Source organism: Balaenoptera acutorostrata, chromosome 18, assembly GCF_949987535.1.
Source record: "Balaenoptera acutorostrata chromosome 18, mBalAcu1.1, whole genome shotgun sequence".
Classification (NCBI taxonomy): Eukaryota; Metazoa; Chordata; class Mammalia; order Artiodactyla; family Balaenopteridae; genus Balaenoptera; species Balaenoptera acutorostrata.
In genome coordinates this window covers 5,323,823-5,349,515 of record NC_080081.1, presented here as the reverse complement: position 1 = coordinate 5,349,515, position 25,693 = coordinate 5,323,823, and the positions used below count along the sequence as shown (strand labels likewise).

At 42.0% G+C, this 25,693-nt stretch overlaps 1 protein-coding gene across 1 annotated transcript in view; it reads right to left on the bottom strand.

Moving 5' to 3' along the window:
- Positions 1-721: 721 nt before the first annotated feature.
- Positions 722-25,693, bottom strand: part of EFNB2 (ephrin B2) — a 47,427-nt gene continuing 22,455 nt past the window's right edge. Inside the window, exons 2-5 of the mRNA XM_007196779.3 lie at positions 23,930-24,213; positions 6,981-7,073; positions 6,140-6,253; positions 722-4,411 (exon numbers count right to left, since the gene is read on the bottom strand). Coding sequence (XP_007196841.1) covers positions 4,023-4,411; positions 6,140-6,253; positions 6,981-7,073; positions 23,930-24,213 — 880 coding nt within the window. The 3' untranslated portion in view covers positions 722-4,022. The remainder of the gene's footprint in view (positions 4,412-6,139; positions 6,254-6,980; positions 7,074-23,929; positions 24,214-25,693) is intronic.

The window sequence follows — 25,693 nt, the reverse complement described above, 5'->3', positions numbered from 1 at the left end:
GCACTTCATGGTGACTAGTAGCTGCTTCTGCCTTGACCACAGCTCTGACCTCAGATCTCAAAGGAAAATGAGGGTGGGTGTCTGATGATCAGTCTTAAGACCTCGAAGACCACGAGAGCGGGGAAAACACTCAGGGCACCTGGTCACCATCCCCAGGAAGGCAACAATGGAAAGGGTGGTTAAATTCACCACTGGCCCCTGGCTTGCCTCAATCCAGCATCACAACACACGCTTTCACCCATGTTACACTTTTACAAAGAACGTTTGATTTTTTTCCTTCCTCCTGGGATTATTTTGTGAAGAAAAGTAAAGCAGTTGATAGCAAACTGCTTTGCTTGAATGGAAACTAGATCATCTTGGAACTAAGCGTTGGGATAAAAGTCCCTCTTCTCCTGGCTACTTTCACTCAGTGCAGGTCAAACTGCTCAGGATGAAGAGGATTTTATAAAACTTTACACTAAAACGTGAGTTCAAAAGATTTATGGGGAAACCAGTGGGCTCATGCTGCAACGTTGCAAGATTAACCTTCACGTGTGTGCACGGCCTGATTTGAAAAATGGGCACACACATGCCCGTGGGCAGAAGGGTCTCGATAACTGTAATCACAGAGAAACAGAGAAGGCAAATTAAAATAACAAACAAAAAAGAAAGAAAAAGGAAAAGAAAACAAGAAGGAAAGGAAAATACTTTGAAGGCGCTTTTTCCATAGGAAAAAAGTATTTTATTTTTTTAAGAACAAATTCAGTTTGAAACAGATTTGGAATGTGACTTCACGGATTTCATTTTCGGGGGGGCCAACTGCAATGTGGAACTAAAGCAGATCAAAAACCTATGACAGGCTATCAAAATAAAACAAAGAAAAGAAAAAATATTTATAACTCAAGCATAATACTGTGTTACTTACAAATTGGACAACGAAATTTTAAATAAATATTCATGGTACATAATTACGGCACAAATATGCAGCAATTTGGCAACCTTTTATACCATTTTTTTTCCTCATTACAGTGCAAAGGGGAATGACACTGCCGTTTAACAAGCTGTAGCTAAATACATTGCAAAATTCAGATTTTATACAAAACATCTTGCTTAGACTTTATAAAAAACCAACATTGCTCTATGTACACAATCTGGGTAAGAAAAGCCATTTCTGTCTTGTTTTCATGTGTATTTTTATTAAAAAGGTGAATAAGGCTACTGTAACACCCCAAATCCATATACAGTAAAATCTGAACCTATTTACAGCATCTTCACTTAAACATTATGGTGCAAATTCCAAAGTCAGATGACTAGGGATGAGAATACAAGGAAGGCATTTACAGTAACTTTCCAAAGCTGAACCAACTTCAAATAAAGGGACAGTTGGTAGATTGTCATATTCTGCACCACACACAAAACAGACGCACAGAACACTGGTCATTTGCTTGCAGGTAACTCTTCAACAATTCATCTGATTTTTCACAGTTTAGCATATACCCAAAATGTAGCCAACCGATGATACACACCTTTGATTTCATTAAAATCAGGCTATTTCCCATATTTCCCCTTCTTGCCCCTCTCCCCCATCCTAAAGGTAATTTTTGATGGCTTACAAGGAAATCTTGTATGAATGCACGTACAGGAGAGGTTAGGGTGATGGAAAGAATTACATATGTACTGTGGCTGATCACCATGGCAACCTTCCACAGAAATATGACATAGATATATATAATATATATTGTAGATATATATTATACATATATATACACATGTATACCACACACCCACGCACGCATACACACACGCACTTTGGGCCAACATCATTTTCAGGTTCAGGAAATAGAGAAGAATTTCTGTGACAACTCATTTTTGCAGGTATTCACTGGAGGTTTGAGAACCGTAAAATGCTGTTGCTACGTTTTTCTTTTCTCCCAATTCAGAAAGCAAAGTGTTACCATAGTAACAGGACTATGTTACAGATGTCTATTTTGCATAGCACATAAAAAGTAGGTTTCCTGTTTACTCACTTCTTTTCCCAGAAGGGAGGGGGAGAGGGGAGGGGGAGAGAGGAAGGAAGGGGGTCAGGCTGAACTTTCAGCTGAAACCCCCTCGATGTGACCCGGTGGATTCTAGCGAACACTTCAGCCCATAGGGCAAGGGAAAACACAGCACAGAAAATAAATGCCGGCGCATCTTGTCATTGTTGAAAACGATGCAGTAACACCGATTTCCTGGTATTTGGGGCTTGCATTTCCTAATCTACGGTGACGCAAGATGCCTTCAGAGGACTGGGTTATTTTTGTGTTTGCTCCCATTATTGTTATTTTTGGAGTGATGTTGTTTTTCCCAGAAGTAGCTGTCCAATTTTTTTTTTTTTTTTTAAGCACGGAGCATTGGGACCACTTAATCGCCACAGATGAATTTCCCATCTTCTGGTGTGGATTGTGTGCAATCTTAAAATATATATTAGTAAAAATCTTTCACTTTATATCCCTTGTGTTCTATATACCTATTATAAATACATCCTACCTTCCTTCTCCCCCTCGACATGATAATTTATTTCGGTCCTCAGGACTCTTAAGAGGTTTGCCATGTGTGCCTCACCTTGATACCGGGCCCCGAGCTGTGGCCTCGCTCAGTACCTAACCCTCGGCCCTCGGGGCCGGGACAGCACCGCCATAAACCAAAGTGTCCTAAGGCGCAATGGGGAGGGGAGCGGCGGGGAAGGGGCGCTGGGGGGACCGGGGAGTCTGACCTACCTTTTATATATGAGAATGCCTTAATAACGTCAATGATGATGGAATTACAGCCTGTGTGACCTTTGGCTTTTAAACTTCTAGGTCAGATTTGGCTCTCTGTTAATCTCCTAAATGCTCTCCCTGTGTTGAATAAAATGTGATAAGTATAGCAGCTGAGTCTGCCTTAAACATCACCCAAAGCAGACCGACGACTTTCCTACAGCTTCACCGCTGTACATCCTATTGCCAGTACCACGACAGTCCTGCCGGTGTCCATCCATCCCTCCAAGCCTGGCCCTCTACCAACAATGCCCCTTTGTTCCACCCAGCATAGAGGGACTATTTTTTTCTTTTTTTTTTCCTGTGCATTGCTCTTTGATAAGAGTGAATTCCTCCAAATGCACCCTAATCTACTGTGTGTGTCGTTGTGTCTCCTACTTGCCTCTTAAAATCTTAGCAAAACCAAAGTGCTGTGCTATCTAATTGGAGTTTTCCCTCCCAACTCTGTTTCAGGGGTGGCAGCGCTGAACTGCCTTTGCAGACGGCCTTTCCCCCCGGCCCTCCCTTCCGTGAACTCCTCATCTTCCCGGGCTGACAGCCTAGTATCTGGCTGGAAGGCTCCTTATTAGCAAACGCGATTTCTATCCTTGTATCGCCCATTCGGCGGTAGCTGTTGCAAACAGATGAAGCAGGAGACGCCAAACGTTAATGTCTCATTAGTGATACGGAGTGTGGCGTGAGAAGAAATCTCATGTGAAGGCCTGCAGAGCCCTGGATGACAGGAGTGTGTGCAACAGTGAGGACTAAAAGCTAGCGCTCTCCGAAAGCCTCACGCAGCCAGAGTCTGTGCGACAAGACAAGTCCGGGGTGCAGCTCGGGGCGGGGGGGAAGGGCCACGCCCGAGGCAGAGGACGGCCTTTCCAGGCCCAGCGGCCTGGGGCATCTGGGACACCTGCCCGGGATGCTCCCAGCTCTCGCTCCCGCCCACCGACCGCTCTGTCTCCCCTCGGCTCCTGCGGGGGCCCGAACGCCCGTGGTACCCGAAAGAGGAGAGGGGCGGGGCGCGCGCGGTCCCCACGCGCATCTTCTGCGCGAGTCTTCCAGCTGCCGGGGCGCATCCTGCGTCACCGCGGCCGAAACGCTACAGACTAGTCAGCTGTCCGACTCCACAGGGCTCTCCCGAGAAGGAGTGTCCCCTCTCCCCGCTGTGCGTCAGTCCGTCGCAGGCACAGGGGGCCTCGGACCCTCCGCGGGCGGCAGCGGGACAGTAAGTTTCCTCCGGGAAAGCGAAGGCACCGCCGAGGCTCAGACCTTGTAGTAAATGTTCGCCGGGCTCTGCGGCGGCATCTCCTGGACTATGTACACGGGGTGCCCGTAGTCCCCGCTGACCTTCTCGTAGTGAGGGCAGAAGACACTGTCCGCAGTCCTCAGCGGGATGATGATGTCGCTGGGCTCCGAGCCGTTGTTGTTGCCGCCGCGCTTGGGCGTGGCCAGCGTGCTGAGCGACAGCGTGGCCGCGTGCTGCGGCGAGTGCTTGCGGTGCCGCCTGCGGTACTTGAGGAGCAGGACCACCAGCGTGATGATGATGACGATGAAGATGATGCATCCCGACGCAATCCCTGCGAATAAGGCCACTTCGGAACCGAGGATGTTGTTCCCAGAATGTCCGGCGCTGTTGCCGTCTGTGCTGGAACCTGCAGCGGGTGGGAGAGAGCAGCCGGAAGAGTCACCGCTCTCCCCAGGGCTGGCCGGCCGCTGGCAGGCCACAGACTTCCCTGGCAGCTAGACTGGCAAACCAAGCGCCTCGTTTAATAGCTAAATGCAGGGATAAATTTAGGAGGTTGGGAATTAACAGATACACACTACTATCTATAAAAGAGATAACCAACAAGGACCTACCGTAGAGCACCGGGAACTCTACTCAATATTTTGTAATAACTTATAAGGGAAAAGAATCGGAAAAAGAATATATGTGTATATATATAACTGAATATCTAATATACATATACATAACTGAATATATATATATATATATATATAAAACTGAATCACTGTGCTGTACACCTGAAACTAACACGGCATTGTAAATCAGTTATACTTCAATTTAAAAAAATAGCTAAATGCAAACGGCAGAAGCCAGCCATCGGGGAGGTGGGACTCCAGGTGGGACTCGGAAGCTGCTCCCAGGCCTCATGGCTTCCCTTCCGTACATCATCACGCATCAGCTGCGGGGACAGGCTGTGACGGCCAGCCCCTGATCTTGCCCCGCGTCTCAACCCAGGTCAGCCAGCCTGCAGCCACCTCCAGGAGGAAGAAGGCAAGTGGCCGATTCTCCAGGTCAGCACTTGCTGCCCAGGCCACGCTGTTCTCGTGCCCTCTCTGGCTACGGTGGCTTTATGGGAAGCTCCAAACCGCCTGCCTTTAAAGACAGGCCCTGCCGACGGCTGGCTGGAGAGCTTGCAAAGAGGGATGGGGCCTGGGAAAACGTTCAACCCGTAACTCGTTTGTATTATTTGATTTACACTTAAAATATATTTGGAAGGCAGCAGAAACTCTCACACGGAACAGACTGCCAACCCAAATGTTAAGCACTAAAAAACTGCCTGGCATCATTATATTATCCATTTATCAGTTTGTCATAAGAATTTGACACATCTTGTCATTGAAAGTTAGAAATAACAACTTCCCTCCTTGGAGCTTGGAAAGAGATGGAATATCGCTACAGATGCTAAATTCGCACGACTACCAACCAGGCATGTGGATCCCTAATACGGAACTGCTGACGTCTGCTCAGCGACCACCATATAAAAAATTCATTCCCGTGGTAACAAACACATAGCTGTTTGTTCAAAGACTGCTAAAAAAACGAAGTTAAACGGCAGTCGATTTTATCCAGTATTCTAAACTTCTGCCAGGACTCCGTTTAATATTTTATTTTACACTGAAAATGTGAAAAAAAAATTTTGACGAAACCACCTGAAAAATGTGGCATTATGCAATATTTTAAGATGTTACCATCTTAAATGTAGACGAGGATCCGTCAGGCTCTCTGTGGATTAGATATAACTAGATGAAGCACTGGTACAATTATATATACATTAACACTGGCTTGAAGCTAGGTTTGCAAACAGCACGATAAAGTGTCAGCCAATGAAAACAGCTTTGATCTGAAAGAGCAGTGCTAATAATTGGCACTTACATCTGATGAATTCTACTCTTCTGAATGTAAGACTTTTGTGGGAGTTAATTATTTTATTCTGGTTGAGTAATTGATAACAACTAACCGAGAGCAAAGATTACTGACTGCGGGAACTACAAGTTCATCCTCCTGATGCAGAAGTACTTGGACTCTGTCCTACCCCCTGTGATACGAGCAGTGTGGGACACACACACCTAGACACACATGGGTCACGCTGCTATACCTGGATTTGGTTTGACAAAAGGACTTGTTGTTGAACTTCTTCCATTTGTACCAGCTTCAAGTTCTGGCCGTCTTGTTGGATCATTGTGCCTGGTTGACCCAGCGGAACTCGCATCTATATGAAAAACAAGCGATTACTTACGGCACAGACATCTGATGGGCTCTAGCTTTAGGAGCTGGATCTATATCTCAAGAGGCACAAATAGAAATGAACATAAGATTCTTTATGCAAAGTACTGTGAGATGCAAGAATATAATTTTCCTTTGAAAACAAAACGGTTCTACTAGTTATTTCAGAGGTTTAGATGGTGAGGCCATCTGTGGAAACTATAGGGATTCTTGCATTTGGCAGGCAGAGCATTGCAGATGACATTTTAATTTAACTGAGTGAGTTGACGGACTACTATCCCAATTTCTAATTGGAAGAATATTTCTTTCTGCACACGAGGTCATCTCCGTGTGAAAAGGCTCAGTGAACACAAGTCTTCTGTAGTCAAGATGCAGGAATGGGCAAAATGGCAGAAACTTAGTTTGCATTCTGGATATTTTAATGGTGAACCAAAGAGGTGTTTTGCTTTTAAGAAGGAAAAATGTATCTGTGGGTACAGACATGGCAATAAGACATTGTACCTGGCTGACCTCAACTTTTAGAAGTATCTCCGGTGAAAGGAGTGGGTTGCAACAACTTGAGGAAATCTGTCAGTGGCTCACGGTGCAGAGAAAAGTTTACTTTGGAAACTGAACTGCAGGGTGAGTGAAGGCGCGTGTGGGCAGCGCTGGTACCATACTAGCTGGGGGCTCAACCAGATCAGTGGCTCTGCGAAGCAGCAGACGGTCTTTACCTTGTCCAACTTTCATGAGGATCTTCATGGCTCTTGTCTGGCACACCCCTCCCTCCTGGTTATCCAGGCCCTCCAAAGACCCATTTGATGTAGCTGATTAAAAATAAAATGGACAAAACAAAAAAAATAAAGAAAAAATCAGGAAATCAATAAGCCAAGTTTACATGAACCATGAAATGTCTGAAAACAATTTGGAAAATAAGAATTCACTCTTAGTCACAAGTTTTCTGAAAGTATGGGATGCTGAAAGGCAAAACGAAAAAAAAAATAAAGAAATAAAGAAAGATGGATATCGTCCACACTGCCGCACGTATGACCTCTGGTTTCCAATGTACTTAAGTGCCTTCTCCTCCCTTTATAATTAACGGATTTTGTCTGATTCTACAGATAAAAGGGACAGCATCTTCCAAAAACCTGACTATTGTGGAGTCAACCTCCTAAAAGCAGAATAGTAAATACGGTAATTTCAAAACGTGGTAATCATCACACAGCACCTGCTTCCTCTACTATAGATTTCCTGCCTCAAGAACAATTACCTTGATGCTCCCTGTTTGTCAAGCATCCAAGTTCTATAAACACTTAGAGAGGAGACTCCCACGCCCCTTTTCTTTCCTCAGCTTTGCTTGAGCTTAAGAGGTTGTCCTAGAATGCAAGTCTTCAAATTCTGGAGTTTTCCTCCATCATTTTGTACTCGACCCGAAAGAACGGATGTGTTATTACCACCAACATCGACCTTGGTCAAACTCTTCAACCAAGCTCCCTGGTGCAGAAGAACTCTGGATGCACAGAGGGTCTCACAGGTGCCCACTGCTCTATGAGGGGCCTGGGACGGCTCAGGACCTAAGGTGAGGACTTGGCTTAGGTCCACCAGCTTGATGCCCTTTCCACCTCAAGAAGGAGGAGGAGGAAAGACAGAACACTTGACCATTTTCAGTGTCTGTTTTTATCCAACAGCCTATGCCCTACTCTGTTTCAACCCATTGTTCTATCTCTTTAGGACGGTGAGTTCTCTGAAGAGCGCTGTAACTAAAGCTGTAAAAAGATAGGCTGCCAGGTACCTTGCTGAGGGACAGGATTTAAATTACAGGTCAAGTTCCAGAAGAGAAAAGGAGGTGGGGAGTTAGACGTTTTCATTCCTCCATAGTTCAAGGAGCAGGGAATGGAAATGTTTCATAAACAATTCTGCCAGGTAAATCCTTCTCTACTTTAATTATCAAAGTTTTGTCAACTAACTCTATACTTTTAAAAGCACTGAAAAAGGGACAGATTTTCTGAAAAAAATACATCCAAAGACATTCTTTTAATGGGCTGTTTGTTTTCCAAATGGTGGGGCAGCAGACAAGTTGGACAGGCATGCATGGAAATATGTATGCTGTGGGTAATTATCTTGGCTGGAAAACAAGGCCAGGATTGACTTGTCTTTGTGTTCTCGAGTTAGCGACTTTTACTTTCTCTGTTTTCCTTAATAATAATCGCTGCCTCTTGTGTGCAAAAATATCTCTTTGCTTATCTGAGTGTTTCCTTAAAGTCCAGCCTCACAATCATATCTCACTCTTCTTCTATTGCTGACACTGAGTTTCTCCTGGGAAACTGGGCAAAAATTGTCATAGTTTTTTTTTTTAGGGTGAAAAGTAGATAGTATCCTCTTGTAGATTGTTGAGAAAATGTTTGGCAGATAAATTAGAACAAATACCTAAAAACTCTGCATGCTTCTGCGACTCTTAAAAAAAAAATCATCTTTTTTTTCCCATTTTCTCCATCTTCTTTCCCTTTTGTTTCTTCCAGACAAGTACCTAAATTTCAAAGTATCCTCTCCTCCTAAAGGCTTAGAACAGTATAGATATCTACAAGCAGGCACTCTTTCTGGGCAATTTCAGAGCAGTGCTATAATCTTCACTTATTCACAGTTTTCTCATCTGATCTTTCTCAAAATGTAGGATATGCTTTTATATAGAAAAAAACAGTGGAAAGCTGATGTCTTTATCTGGCTGACAGTTTCAAAGGTTTAGTTTACTTAATTCAAGTGGCATCTCCAGGTTTTCTAATTCATGTACACATAAATGCACCCCAGTGCAAAGTTCAATGACTAAGTTTTTCTTGCTAAAAGTTTAACACTAAGTTAACAAATGATAAAAATAAGATCTGAAGGGTGGTGCCCAGAAAGAAAAAAGGTGTGTGTGGGGGGGAGGAATATAGATTTACTGAATATTTATTTTAACCTTGAGGTAAAAAGATAAAAGGTTCAGGTCTAAAAGAAAAAAAATAAAGGAATACAAGAAAGGACAGACAAGGCATGGCAGAGAACAGTCCCTGGTAAATATAATTCAGAACTGCATATGCAGAGGCAGAAACTACAGATGACTTCTACTTTTGTCAGTCTGGAAGCGCAAGAGGTGCACATAATTTGAGTGACTTTTTCTTTTGATTTTAATTCGTAGGTCAGTGCCTTTTCTGAATACCAATGCCCTCGTGGAGAGCTCCCTTTGGTTTACTCAAAGTGATGTCTGAAGAACCCCCAAATGTAAAGAACTCCAAAAGTATTCAAATTAAACTGCAATCTATAATTTAACATCCACAAACTATACATGGTAGGAAGAAAACTGTGTAGTGTGAGATGAAACTGCTTTGCATCTTTAACAGTGGAAACTTTTTTTATGCCTTGGGGAGGAAAATACCCCTCAAGCCCTGGAGGTGCACAGAAGGAAATCTGAAAATGCCGCCTTTGCTGAGTTCTTGGAGGCCGAGGCCACTGCTGGGATGGGGGAGGATGAGGGGTGAAGGGGGAGGGCAGGCCAAGAGGCAGAACTTTGTGAGTGAGGAGGGTTCTTCTGCTACATTCTGGACTCTGCACCTTTCCCCTTTAAGTCAACATGGAAGTTGCAAAGGCTACTGGAAGATATTGAAAAATTCATTCCTAACATCAAAACAGCATTCCCAATACTCGGCTGTTTAAAAGGGGGCTAAACTTTAAAATTCAGAGGAAATTCCCTGGCGGTCCAGCGGTTAGGACTCGGCGCTCTCACTGCTGGGGCCTGGGGTTCGATCCCTGGTTGGGGAACTAAGATCCCTGCATGCCAAGTGGTGCAGCGCCCCCCCCCCCCAAAAATACGGTTAGATGCTCTGCCATGAAAGATTTTTGCCCCAAGTTAGGTATGATGTAATAAGCAGTCAGGGAAAACCCCGGTTTTTGTTTTTGCTTTTTTTAAACATCTTTCTTGGAGTATAATTGCTTTACAATGGTGTGTTAGTTTCTGCTGTATAACAAAGTGAATCAGCTATACATATACATACATCCCCATATCTCCTCCCTCTTTTTTTTTTTTTTTTTCTCTCCTCCCTCTTGTGTCTCTCTCCCACCCTCCCTATCCCACCCCTCTAGGTGGTCACAAAGCACGGAGCTGATCTCCCTGTGCTATGCGGCTGCTTCCCACTAGCTATCTATTTTACATTTGGTAGTGTATATATGTCCATGCCACTCTCTCACCCTGTCACATCTTACCCTTCCCCCTCCCCGTGTCCTCAAGTCCATTCTCTACATCTGCGTCTTTATTCCTGTCCTGCCCCTAGGTTCTTCAGAACCATTTTTTTCTTTTTTTAGATTCCATATGTATGTGCTAGCATACGGTATTTGTTTTTCTCTTTCTGACTTACTTTACCCTGTATGACAGACTCTAGGTCCATCCACCTCACTACAAATAACTCAATTTCGGAAAACCCTGTTTTAAGATGTGAGCACCAACAGAAACTTCAGAAGGTCAACTTCATAGCAAGTTCAATTATAAAATAACTCAGAGTAACTTCAACTTACTTTATATTTGATCTCCTAGTAAAAATTAATGTCTCTTCCCCACGATCTGCTTAACATGGAGAGTAGAGAGCGTGGGCCTAATTCTAGAGCTGCCTCCCCACCTCACCACCTTGAGAAACGGCACAGCTGAAAGCCTTCTGCCCTCACGGCGCCTCTTTACTGGCAGCGAATTCTGCAATAAAGCCTCAGGGTTAATATTCTGATTTCTGCTGCAATAGCCAGTCACCAAGAAGCTTTAAAACCCTTAGTGGCTGACTTTGAAATACAACAAGAAATTGCTAATGCTTGGGAATAAAATCTACTTCCATTTCAGGAGAGGGTTTTGAAATGATTCTTATTGTTGATTTGAATGTATTGGGAATTTTTAACTTGGAGAAAGTAAAAACAAACGGTTAACCTCATTCTACTTAGTTTTTCTTTGCATCTCTCTAGCAGCGTCATCTAATGCCACCACAATCACAGTATTACTGTACTAAATGGATGAAACTGCATTTAATCATTTAGAGATAGAAAAAATAACATTGTTATATCTAAGCTTTTAGTGCCTGGCCTTTTTTTTTTCCTTGGCCCAGGGTAAAAATAGGCTTTATAAAATTAAAAATTACTAGAAAAGTATATCTAGTTAGAAAAGAGGTTTAATAAAGATACATGGGCATTTTATAGCCTGCTTTTAAAAGCTTTTGCTTCAGGGATCTAACTGCATGTAGTGAGTGTACTGAAATCACTAGATTGTTCCCCCAGGGCCTGATTTTAAGTGGGTGGAGATCATTGCTCAGCAAAAAGGTACCCTGAGTTCACAATGCCTAAAAGTTCTCTTCACATCCGAAAACTACTCCACCAACATCCGTGCGTTCCCATTTATGTGTACACGAACTTATCTGCAGTGTGCTGGTTATCTGAGTAGAAAAAAGGAGAACCAGTGGGCAAAGCAGACCGAAAGGGCAGGAATATTTCTGGCTGTGTTTTTTAGGCTGTGCCCACGGAGAGGAAGTCCTATCGCATTTTAATGCGTCTTCATTCCGTTGTTACTGCTCTGCACCCCTGGAAGGGTAAGCTGCTGCCCTGGATCTTGGCTGTTTTTATTTCAGTCTATCACTTCAGATGGAGAATTAACTGCTGGATGTGTGCCGAAATATGGGTCCCATGCACAAAGAGGTTAGGAATGAGGGCAGCAGAAAAAAATTCTACAGAGTAAATGCATCCCTATGAAGGAATATTCTTAGGTTATCATGGAAAGAATGAAACATCAAAATATACTATGGAGGACATTTTATACTATTTTCTTTCTTTCTTTCTTTCTTTCTTTATCTGGCCGTGCGACACGGCATGTGGGATCTTAGTTCCCCGAGCAGGGATCAAACCCACAGCCCCTGCGTTGGAAGTGCGGAGTCTTAACCACTGGACCGCCAGGGAAGTCCCTATACTACATGTGGCTTACTGGGATGGGGCCGGGATGGGGTGGGGGGTTGATGGACACTCCAAAGCAAATAGTTTTTATCAACTTCATCAAAGAGGTCCATCAAAGAGACACAGAATAAGCATACAGGGTCAGGAAAATGAGAGAGTTCAATTTTCTAGTAAGAATGAAAACTTCGTGTTCATATAAACTGCACATGACAAAATTTGCTCTTATTTGATTATGAAACAAAGAGCAGTTTATGAAATCCTCTATCATCTTCTTGGCACTATTCTTGTCCATCATGTCGTCATATGCTGGCCCTGCTAATTCTGATTTCTTAGGGCAGCCTTTCAACACATCAGTCTCCTGAAACTCAACCCAAGAACCATAAGAACTAGAAGCCTATTGCCTGGCAAACTTAGGAAATAAAAGAAGCAGAACCAAGCAGGAAATGTGAAAAGTGAAGCCATGACATTAAAATAAATATGACACATAAACTAGGTTACTGTTTTCTTCTAGCAGGGCTAACAAATTTTTGAATATCTAAAAACAAAAAATTAACTGAGATATGTAAGTTGAAAACCAGAAGGCTGATAAAAATATAACTACTTAATGTGAATATACATCTCAGGAAGCTAAGATCTACCCTACTTCACACCCTGACACCAATTCAAATTCAAAATATATGATGCACATTCAAAATATGTACTAAAGAGACAGGAATTCCATTTCTAGAACTCAGTGTAGTTCAATGCCTTGGGTATCACGGTTATCCTTTAAGATACCAACTTAGAAGAAACATTCTAACCATGGAAATGACAACAACCCCTGAATGCCAAAAATAAATGCCCTTTTCTTTGATTAATAAAAACTTCTGAAGCAAAAACATCTGTATAATGTGCCGAAAGGACGATGAAAAAAATCACTTCTTCTAACTTCTTCCTTTTTATATGCTTTTCTCTGTGGATTTATAAGTCAAAGAAATGAGAATATACCACCATGATTTTCCAAGGGCCTCACTATTTTGCTTGGTGTAATATCAAAAAAAGTTCAGCAGTATTTCAACACATATGGCATTTTATCCAAGAATGCCTGATCTTAGAGTAAAAGTTTTATAGATTCTTCTTAAAATGGCCTCGATTTGACGAAAGAAAAATACAAAGGAAGTTACAGGACGTGGGTGTTTTTCACCCAAGGAAACAGTGTTCCAGAACAATGGGATGAATCACCTGAACTAAACCCGCATCATTCTGGTTGTGTTTTGAAATCTGAAAGCAGTAAATCAGGCATTAAGAGGTAACAACTAGCTTAGCCCCAGTGACTTCTTTACAGCACAATTAATTAGTTTCTCCACTAGACAGAACGATTTGGAAAAATGAATTAAAAACCAGAGTCACAATTTAGCCCCTCCTCCCATATTAAAATATGAGTAAAGATACCAAGTATCCAGTGTAAATGGATGTTCTTGAATAAAATGGTATAATTTTATTTCCTCAATGTTAAATGTTCACCATGAGCAATGATAGGATATTCTACTGACAGCTTAGAAATGAGAGTTTTGAGAAATGTAACAACCTTGAAACAGTTGTGTAAACTGCTTTTGTTTGTGTATTCACTAAAAGATTGGATGATATTACTTTGCCACTTTCACTCTTTTGGGAAGAGGGAAGATACAAAGATACTACGAAGACCTGAGTCTAAAGGTGCCAATATATGTTAGTATATCTCCTATCTCCCGTGTTATGCGAGACTTGGACATTGAGGGAGGTCAGCCTATGGAGAGAACGGTAATAAACACCATCCCTAGAACATAAGAAATTCCATCACAGCTTACTCATTAAACCTCTTCACTGTTAAGAATTGTATACAAAAATTAAGGTAGTGACAATCACTGAAGATGCTAAGAGCCATAGTCATCTTTGACGAGATAGCCCTGAAAAGCCACTGACTATATACAACCGGAGTGGAAAAGAACAGGCGGTAAATGTGTGTGTGCAAGTGTGTGCACACATAGCAGGGATATGTCAGTGACAGAAATACCTTCCAGGATCAGTGGGTGCTCTGACACTTTCCTGAGAAAGATCAAACAGGCCTGGTAATAAATCACCTGTCCCCTCTTTTTACAAGAGGCATGCTTAAACACATGAGATCATTTATGAGTGGCTTACTTTCTTTCCCCTCAAAATATTGCTTGCAACACCTTGATGTCTTGATTTTTCATAAATTCTGTTGCGGGAAAACATCCCTTTCTGAGTCTAAAATTTTATTGCTACAAGTTATGATGATTTATGCAGGTAGAATCTCTCATTAGGCAAAAAAAATTTTCAACAAGATTTCATAAAAAAGCTTTACATCTAGCGTGCTTTCAGGGAGTTAATCTTACTGTCACAATGATTCAGAATGAATTGTGAGAATGTGATAGTCAATGGTTAAAGCATAATTTACCTTTATACATGTAAGTCAACCTTAATATGGGCTGAAACCTACTAAGAAAGAAGAATCATGTTTTAAAAATAGGGGGCCAGATGACCACTTCAATATAATGACCAAACTCACATTAAAAAAAAAAAAAGAATGATGTCAGAGTTCTAAAGATAAAACATAATTCCCTATTGTCTATATTAGCTTTACTTAAGCATTCTGATTTTTTTTAAAAAATGAGACTTCCTGGTCAAGAGATAGTGATAACATCTAATAAAAACATTCTGAGCCATGAAAAAACATGTGTTTGCATGAATTATTTCTAGCACACAATTTCTAGCCCACTCCCGAGTTTTTGATGGTCTTCATCATTGAAATATCTTTGTGGAGAGATGGAAATGTCTAGAGAGCGAAGGGTCAGAGTGGAAAGTTCACAGGGGGGAGGGCACACATCCCAGAAGCCTCGTGCTCAGTCTGCTGTCACTAATCGCCTGCAATGATATTAACGACCCAGTAATTGGGAGACCGCGGCACTGAAGTGGAAAACCTCCATCTGAGGCAGAGTTCACCTCTGGGTGGTAGGGCTTCACCAGTGACTGAATTAATGTTTGCTGACAGTTTAGAACATAACACTGTAGATGAGAAAATGCACCACTCTGATGGCATAATAGCTTAGATGGACATGATGTTATTTGCTTTGACCATCTAGAGACCAGTGGTAACCCCGGTAAAGTGCCCTGTCTGAATTTGCCCTACACATGAACCTAATTCTGTTCAGGGGACGTGTTCTATGCTCCAAGAAGCCAGAGCAATTTTCCACATGTTTGCTTCAATAAAAGAATACCTTCATCTCCTGGTTTAACATCAGGAACAAGGAAACTGGGTTACTCCACTAATGCAAAAAGCCATTGGCGAAGCAGGACTGTCTTTTAGCAACACACAGCCTAGCTCCTCTGTGAAGTGATCAATTATGCTCCTGACAGAAGTTCTGCCTGCCCATCCATCCATCCATCTACCCATCCATCCATCCATCCATCCATCCATCTGCCCATCCATCCATCTGTACATTTATCCACCCATCCACCCATCCATCCATCCATCCATCCATCTGCCCATCCATCCATCTATACATTTATCCACTCATCCACCCATCCACCCATCCATCCATCCATCCATCCATCTGCCCATCCATCCATCTATACATTTATCCACTCATCCACCCATCCACCCATCCATCCACCCACCCATCCATCCATCCATCCATCCATCTGCCCATCCATCCTTCCCTCCCTCCCTCCATCCATCCATCCACACAAACTGTAGCACTTGTACTTGGCTAAGGAAATTTGAAGTTTCTTACTACCTCTTTTGTACATTTGAGAGATTTTTATTATTTTTAATTTTACTATTTAGCCACTTCCCATTGAGGGGCTCAAAGTACATTTGACCCTTGAACAACATGGGGGTTAGGGGCACCAACACCTACCTAGTTGAAAATCCGAGTACAATTTATAGTCAGCCCTCCGTACCCGCAGTTATTCCATATCCACGGATTCAAACAACAGCAGATAGTGCAGTGCTGGAGTATTTACTACTGAAAAAAATCTGTGTGTAAGTGGACCCAAGCAGCTCAAACCTGTGTTGTTCAAGGGTCAGCTGTACTCGATAAAACACAAAGCATAGTCTTATTGAAGAAATGGAATTGATTGATAGTAGCTCTAAAAAGAAAAAAGAAAATTCAGGAGACCTGACAAATTGCTATTACAACCACCGTTACCAATGGCCCTTCCTCCTTTCCTACTGCTCTGTAGAATTTCTTAGGTCAACTTTGGGGCACATGACTGAAGTTAGTTATAAGTTACAACAAAGGACAGGGCCTCTGGCCCAACACGTCTGATACAAACAGAGTTCTCTGATATCCAGTTCGAGCAGCATCCTTGCATCGCTATGTATGCACTATGTATATACATATGCTCTCTTTACTGCCACTATGTATGTGACGTGTATGTACTCGTACTCTCTTTACCATACTCTGTAAGTAGTGTGCTTTGGACTAGACTATCTTTCCTCTTGCTTTGCATACATGTATATGCTTTGTGACCCAGGAGGCACTGTCATAAACTAATGACGTTGGTCTAAGGGCCTGACAACCCGGCTTGAGTTTTGCCCCTGACATTTCATGGCTGTGTGAACTGTACTAAACTACTCACACTTTCCAAGTTCTGTTTTCTCACAGTGATAAAAATTCCTCTGTCACCTGTCCTTTGAGACTGTAAAGTGACAGTCTCAAAGAGTGTGTGAGGCCATAACACTTCCCTCTAAGTGATCAAACACCCAGCCTGAGATTTCAGACTGTTAGGAACAAACATGGGACTCTTAAAAACTATATAAATAAGTTTTCGCCAAGTAATCTTTTCATGTCTGTCTATAATGACTCTTGGCTATTTCTTCAAGTACTTTATTTTGCTTTAAATTTTGATTTTCATGATAAATATTTAAAGGCTATTAAGAAAGAAACTCATTCTCATGCTTGTACAAAGAAGTCTCCAGGACGGTTCAGTTATTTACAAATCTAAGTAAACTTTGAAAAAGCTATAAATACAGGTGCTAGAGATATTAAGATGTATTTTATGAAACAGTAAAGGCAGTTTTATTCTGAGCAACTCCTAAATAATCCTTTTTTTCCCAAGGAATCGCCTTCATTTCTCATCTGCTCTTATTTTACATAGGAGGTTTTCAGTCTCTCCCCATTGCTTTAAGAACCAGTCATCTTGTCCGTTCATGAGTTATTTTGGGAATAAGGAATAGCGCTCACACGGCAATCTCTGTCTAGCTTTAAATGAGATAAGCTGTCACTACTGCCTAGGTGACGCCGTTGAATATGAACAGAGTCTCAATCTACAATAGCCTAATCCTCCTAAACCCTGACAGATACGGGATAAATATCCCAGTGGCCATGACTCCATCAGACCCGCGAGCCAGAAGCTTCTCAGCACAAGCTCCAATTGAGCAGAAGTTGAGATTTTATTCCTTAAAGTATAAAGAATTTAAGCTGTATTCATATTAAATTGAACAAGGAGCCTTACTGATATACTCTAGGAAAGAGCCTTCAATACAGTCAGAAAAGGATTTTATGTTAAGTTAAAAAATAATAGAAATTCAGGGGACTTCCCTGGTGGTCCAGTGGTTAAGACTCCATGCTCCCACTGCAGGGGGTGCGGGTTCAGTCCCCGGTCAGGGAACTAAAATCCCACAAGCTGCGCGGCACGGCCAAAAAAAAGAAAAAAAGAAAAAGAAAAAATGATGCTTCTCATTACCAGACTAGTGAAATGATGTAGTGTCCCAGCTTGTCTCAGTGACAAGGCAACCCTGACATGTACTTTTTTCTCCAAAAGAATATTTATACTACATTGGAATGCGGCTGAAATGATCAATAAAAATAAACCTTTCCTTTGTGTAACAGGGAACAGAGAAAAGGTCCTGGCAAGGTTGGTGAGATGGTAAGTGGGGAAATGATTACATGTGTAGAAGTATCCTCCCAGTCTGTCTCTTTTGGGTCTTAGGGAGGATCTGCTAACAAGCTTGGGCAATTCCACCAACAAAAAAATCCATAAATGCGTGTTTCTTGGTAAGGAAAGCCCAAGGACAAAAGAACTTTTATAACACTCCAAGAAGACAAAAAAGAGGGAAGATCTTATAATTAAGTTACGCAGCATTACTGAAACTTGGACAATCTCCGGAATTTCATTTTGTGGATGGCATTTCAAATAAGTGACACTTTTTGAGCCCATCTTCCCCACCTGCCAGCTCTCAGGAGAGCACAGGCTGTCTCACACCAGCCCCCCACCTCACCTCCCCACAAAGAGACCCTCAGTTGTCCTTATTTGGTGCCAGCCATGGAAGCAAGCACTTTACATACATCACCCCATTTAAATGCACATCATCCCCAGCTGACAGATGAAGAGACTGAGGCAGACTGGGTAAGTTACTTGCTGAAGGGCATTCAAGAACCGAGGTCTGCCTGACTTGGGGACTCTCAGCTAACTACCATGTTCATCTGTCGCTCTAAGTGCTGTGCGTGTGTATCCTCCACACACCCAAGATTCTGATGACCATTCTATTACAAAGCCAACCGTCGTAGGTTAAAAATAAAAATGTGTTTAAATGCTTGAATTCACCAATGATATGCAAGGTATCGCACATAAATCCCCACCTCAAAGTCAGATAAGTGACAGGCTGATGTTGTAACATCCTTGAACTTGATGATGTTTAGTGATGGAAATGTAGATTTTGCTACCTTTATCATATAAATAATTCATTAATCAAAGCACATAATCACGCTACAGAGGCCACACATATATTCTAACATAAATCTAGGACTTCCCTGGTGGCTCAGTGGTTAAGAATCCACCTGCCAATGCAGGGGACACAGGTTCGAGCCCTGGTCCGGGAAGATCCCACATGCCGCGGAGCAACTGAGCCCATGCGCCACAACTACTGAGCCTCTGCTCTAGAGCCCGCGAGCCACAACTACTGAGCCCGCGTGCCTAGAGCCCGTGCTCCGCAACAGGAGAAGCCACTGCAATGAGAAGCCCGCGCACCGCAACGAAGAGTAGCCCCCGCTCACCGCAACTAGAGAAAGCCCGCGTGCAGCAACGAAGACCCAACGTAGCCAAAAATAAATAAATTAAAAAAAAATAATTAAAAAAATAAAAGATATCTATATGTAAAAGTACATTTGAAACCTCCCATAACCATTTTGCTAGGGAAAGGGCTTACAGTACATTCAGTATATTTTAGTGCCACTTGCTACACTTACTCGCAGAAATAAGTAAATCAAAAACAGAAAAGAAAAACACAAACAAACAAAAAAAGGAAAACAAACACTCAACAAAAATACAGGAATGGAATCTGCTGTTCTTCTGTTTTGATTCTTTAAGAATAGTGTTTCCTTATATTTGTGTGCAAGCATTTAATTTATTTTGCATTTTTGCTCAGAAGTGGAGTTTATGTCTAAAAAACAGCAAAGCTGACTGAGGAGTTTTCTAATTTTATATGCTCTGATAAAATTTTTTTTAAAAATTGCTTTGGAGAATGAAACCAGTGAAGGGCCTATGAAATGGTGACTCATTCAAATTCATTCAGTGTTTCTCAAGGAAGACTTTCCCAGGCAAGGAAAGCAAGGAGTGGCTTTTGGAAGGACCACTGTGAACACAGCAGGGTGTAGTTTCAGAGCAACGTTTAATCAAACAATCATTAGAAATGATGACTTTTAGACTATTCCACAAATCCATGTCTTGGCTACAGATTTGAGGTAAAATAACGTAAAAAGCCACACAAAGCTAAATTGGGAGGTGCCTTGGGCATAAGGTGTTCTTTCTAACAGCTGGGCTGTGCCCATGGTTCACTTAAAAAGTATCCACACAGTGGCATTCATTTTCATCCATCTCTGACTCACTTGATTTTGGTAGTGTGATGAAAACCTCTTTGTAGGTATTTTGCAAGGTTTTATGCTGAGGCTGGAGGACCAACCCATGGAACCTTCGTGAGGGTAGATACTGCAAAGGGCCTCCACACCAAAACTGCTGACTCATTCAGCTCCGGGTTATCACTTCTAAAAAGAAACTGGAAACCAAGCACAGAAAGCGTCTACAAGAAAAGTTTTTGACACAATTATGTATGAAGGCTGAGAACACAGTTAGGAATGCTTGCCTTGTATTAACTGGTGTGTTTTTCTAAGACAGAGCTTCCCTTGACAATGGGCCACTTCAGAACAGATAGCTATTTTATAAACTTAAAAAAATGTTTAAAGACATGATCAAAATAACTGTAGGTTATATAAAATGTTTACTTTCTTTTTAAGGCAATGAAGAATCTGAATGTAATGAAAAACAGACCAAATGGTCGTACCATCCCCACCTTTGGATCATTTAATATTAGGAGATTTCATTATGCAAATTAAACCCAAGTCTAATGACTGAAATGGGTCACTTGAAAAAGTCAATTCTCAACATTAAGAAGACCCATATATATCATTTTGCCACATGTCAAAGCAAATAGTCATCTAGGAGAAAAACGAATGAGGATACATATCATTTGGTCGTGTCATTTCCTAGGGGAATTTAGTGGATACTCGGTAGGTTCAAAAATACACTCCCAATTTAAAATTAATAATGACTTCTAAAACTTAAAAGTGTGATGCCTGTATTTTAAATCTGGTAACACTACAAATCAAATTCACTGTCTTTAAAGAGTTTACAGCAGATCCTGTCCATTCAATTGGAGAAGAGCCACCCTGACAAGAGATCCCATACTGGATGTGTATGTCTAACCATAAAATGGTTTGGAACTAGAGACTTCCATCATTAGCCAGAATAACAACAACAACAACAACAGTAAAAGCAGTTTCTGGAGAAGAAATCAAAATTCAAAGAAATGAAGTGACTTTCTCGTTAAGCTCACACAGCAGGATTAGAACCCAGGTCTCTGGGCTCCTGGAATCAGTTCATCTAGGGAATGACTGAACAACACCAATTCCAATTCAGTCCATTGGCAACTTGGACTGTTCGCCTCTGGGGTTATGAAGCACTGCTCCAAACTATCACCTCTCTTCTTCCCTCCTATGGAAAGAAACCAGGACACAATAACGATGCTGTTCATACTAATACTCTTGGTTATGAAGGTGCTCACTAGCTAGACAGGAAGATTTGGAGTTAAACACATGTAATATACTTTGTAGCAACTCAAAAATACCAACATTGCCAACTCAAAGTTGAAGTGGTGATTTGCGGTGTTAAGGGCAGTGTTCCATCATGCCACCTAGTGTAGTACTGTTTTAAGTGGCGTGTGACCCTGTGTGTATGTGTGAGTGATCACTGGCTGTGGAAAGCAGTGACTCTGAAAAATCTCTTAATTGTCTGGGTGCCTTGTGATTCTCGAAGAAGCAATGGAAAGTCAACATTAACTTTTTAAACTCTTTTGAGAATTGTACTTCTCATCCTTCATTTCCTTTCCAGGGAAAGCTGTCCATCCACTGGCTTTGCTGGAGGATGGCTGGGAAGTGGGGCCTGCGTTTCCCGAAGCATCTGAGGTGTCTTCCTATGTCTGTGACGTGGCGCAAGTCTTTCAACTCTGTGCTCTGAGTCTCCCTGGGCTCCCGGCCACCCTCTGAGCCCTGGGCCCTTCCCCATCCAGCCTGTAACAACCACCCAACCAGCAGCATTCAAACTTGAAACCCTCATCTCTATTTTAAGAACAATTCTTTTATCCCCGGCTACCACGTGCTTTTCCGTGGTAAATCACACCTCCAGGGAAGGTTCTGGAGGTCGGCGTAGCTCAGCTACCTGCTGGTAAACCTGTTACTGAGCCTAACGATGAGTTTTCAAAGAAAGAAAACTGAGATGTGCCGTTATTGTGTGGATTAATATTATAATTATAAATTAAATTGTGCTTCTAAATACAAACCCGTCAGGCGTGGATAATAAGTCGTTATCACATGCTCACTCCATCAGACACAAAGATGTTGATAAGCCAGGTATTTATTTGCATTTCTTGCGTATCATTTCAGACTAAACCCACAATGTTTGCTGAAATCCCACTTGCATTCAGGCGGAACTTAGGGTCGACAAAGCCATCTGCATGAAGTCACAAGCTAAAGGAAGAGGAGGGACCTGGGTCTGGTGGCTTACCTCCCTGAAGAGCCAGTCGGCAGCTAGGGCTGCAGGCACAGTTTTAGAGACGTATTTAACTCTGAGGAACATCTATCTTCAGGCACCCCCTCGTCCTTTTTCCCACCCTATTCAGGGGTCTTAACCTGCTTAATGAATTCAGTAGGGTGGGTTTCAGCTCCCTATAAATGCTATGCTAAAAACATTAGCATCCTGGTAAACAGTCCTACTTACAAAGCCTTTTTTTTTTTTTTTTTAAAGACACTGTTGGACTTCCAAAAGCTTAAGGTTTCCATTTATTTTGCCTAATGACTATTTTATATTTTCAAAGATTTCCCTCTTACTTCATACACTTTACCACCCCATCTGCTTGTCCCATCCCTCAAAAGGCTTTTATTTTCATTTTATGATCATTGTGCTTTTAAATCTATAATTCACCACTTTCTCTTTTTGTTACTTATTCTCACTAAGCCACTCTCTGTACATCACGTTGGTTTAAAACTACGTTTTCAGCCTCGGTGGCATTTCAGGTTCACAGCAAAGAACAAGGATTAGATGGCTATGCCCATCTTTGTTTTAATTACTAATGAGTGTAATAAAAAATAGAAGATAAGTATATTGTTGAGTATTTAATAAGTAGTCAATGAATTATTGATTTTGCACTCTCAAGAGCAGCTAGGAGGTAGAGAAAGCCAGAGTTTCAACCTGATCACCCAGAGATGGGAGAGCACACCCAGTAGACAGCAGCTCAGCACCTCTGACGACCTGGAGCTCATCATGACGAGTGAGTGCAGACTCCCACCAAAGAAACCAAGAAAAACCATTTCATTGCTTGCCTGATGTGAACAGCTATCCTAGTCACCCAGACTGCACTCTGACAGACCCTGGGCCTGGAACAATCCTAACTCTGTGCCAGCTCCTGACCTGCACCTAGTAGGCACGTGTTTCATCGGATTTCACAGCCTCGGGAGTGAACAGTAGCTCAGATAGGACCCAAAGGATACACAGTATCTGTTCCTTAAACAATGTGTCAAATTATTGTATAGGTAAATAAAAAAGTAATTCATTGAACAAACCCAAGTTTTTTCTTATTCTTCCAAACTGGTTTTCATGCACCCATGTACTAGTGTGGGTTGCCTGTAACTCCCATTCTTGGAACCTACAAGCTCCATGAGGAATGGGTACCATTTTACCATCTTGTTCACTGTTGAACCCCTAGCACTTATGCAGTTTCTGGCACAGAGTAAATACTAAATGAATGAGTGAATGGATGGACGCGTGGATGGATGGATGGATGAATGGATGAATGGATGGATGAAGAGAAAAGTCATTGCACAAGATTCACCTATCAAAATCTCACCAATGGTTCTTAAAAATGGTTTTGTCAGTAGAGATGCTGAATATATTCATATATATCCACTTATTTCAATACTACAAAAACTCTAGGAGGCTTTTTCTCTTTGGGTATTTATGTTAATGAGTAGTACTAGTACAGGGGGTCCCTCATTCAATTAAGGCTTCTTTAAAAAACTTTTCAGCAAAGATTCCCACCAAATTATTTGCCACAGTAATAATTTTAAGGAAACAAAAATTGATACAAACCTATTTAGCTTATCCTAATTTCTATAAAATAAATGAATAGAATTATACTTACATATAATGTAATAATCTCTGTTCTTCTGAAATTCTAGACCCCAGAGGTTAGGGCTGAATTCTTGGAACTTGATAGTGAATTTTACATCTTGATCTGGTCTGGCACAGTTGAGGAGAGGGGTATTTTCCTTCTTAATAGTGCATCTGTCTGCTTGGTCTTTATCCACCATATAAACTTTATAATATTCATACTGGCCAACAGTTTTAGAGTCCACTTTGGGGCAAATAATATCCAATTTGTCTCCTATCTGTGGGTACAGTACCAGTCCTTGTCCGGGTAGAAATCTAAAAGCATAAAAAAAAGCACCATTGAGTTGATAAAAAATTAACAGCATTAATGATAATGATAATATAGCCAGACAACATCAAGAATTCCAAACTACAATTTTATAGAGCCACACTTTTATTGACCAAACATATCTGAGTTCAGATCAGCATGGGATGAATGTATTTAGGAATTAAGCTTTAAAGAAAAAAAAAAAAAGAAAAAGAAAGAAACCACACTCCTGACTTTACCCAGTAGGATCAAGTCAACCTACTGACATTCCTTTACCACCCCCTCGCTTGTAATATTTCAGTGCTCCTTTGTGTAACTTCACAATGACTTTTCCTTGGTGGTGAGTCAGACCTTCCCATCTGTTCGTTATTTTTGAACCACTGGCAGCCTCAGTTTATTGGGCATGCCACAGAGAGACGGCAGCAATTGCAGGGAACAGTGGATGCACTAAGACTTTGTTGTTCTGTTAGTTTCCATTTGCTGTTGATGCTAATTAACAGACAAGTTTCATCAAGAATGTTTCAAATTACTTATCATAATTAGTCAGTCACTGATCAAATAATGGGTTTTTTTATTACCCCGAACAAAAGAAATGTTTTACAAACCCATAAAAGACAACCAGAAATAATTAGTTGGAGTACTGAGTCAGCTGCAAGATGAAAAGTCCCCGACTCGCGAAGACAGCAACTACTGTCCCTGTCCTTGCCCCACAAACCTTTTTCCCCCCCTCGAGATGTATTTGCTCCAATTAATTCTTAGAAGCAAATCTTTTTTTTTTTAAATTAATTAATTTATTTATTTTTGGCTGTGTTGGGTCTTCGTTTCTGTGCGAGGGCTTTCTCTAGTTGTGGCAAGCGGGTGCCACTCTTCATCGCGGTGCGCGGGCCTCTCACTATCGCGGCCTCTCTTGTTGCGGAGCACAGGCTCCAGACGCGCAGGCTCAGTAGTTGTGGCTCATGGGCCCAGTTGCTCCGCGGCATGTGGGATCTTCCCAGACCAGGGCTCGAACCCGTGTCCCCTGCATTGGCAGGCAGACTCTCAACCACTGCGCCACCAGGGAAGTCCCGAAGCAAATCTTGAACCCAAACTACTGACACACTATCCCCTTAATGCTTACAGTTCTCAGCCCCCTCCTCCCCCTTCTCTTTTTTCCCAGCCACGCTGCTGAAAGATCTTTCCTAATGGGGAGTTCCTCGGAGAAACTGAAACAAGAGCTTCCTAATGAACATCCTTCTACAAGTGCTAACACTAAAAACACACTTAGAAATCCCATCTTGTTCCTTCCGAAGGAGCCAAGCCTGCAGGCTCATTAAAATATTAAAGCCGGAGAACAAAGCATCACGTCTGAATCCTTCCAATTCAACCTCTTACTGAACCAGGGAAGCCCACCAGCCATGACGATGAATGGGTCATAATTCACAGAGAGAGAGAGGAGAGAGAGGGAGAGAGCGAGAGGGAGGGAGGGGGAGAGAGAGAGAGAAAGAGAGA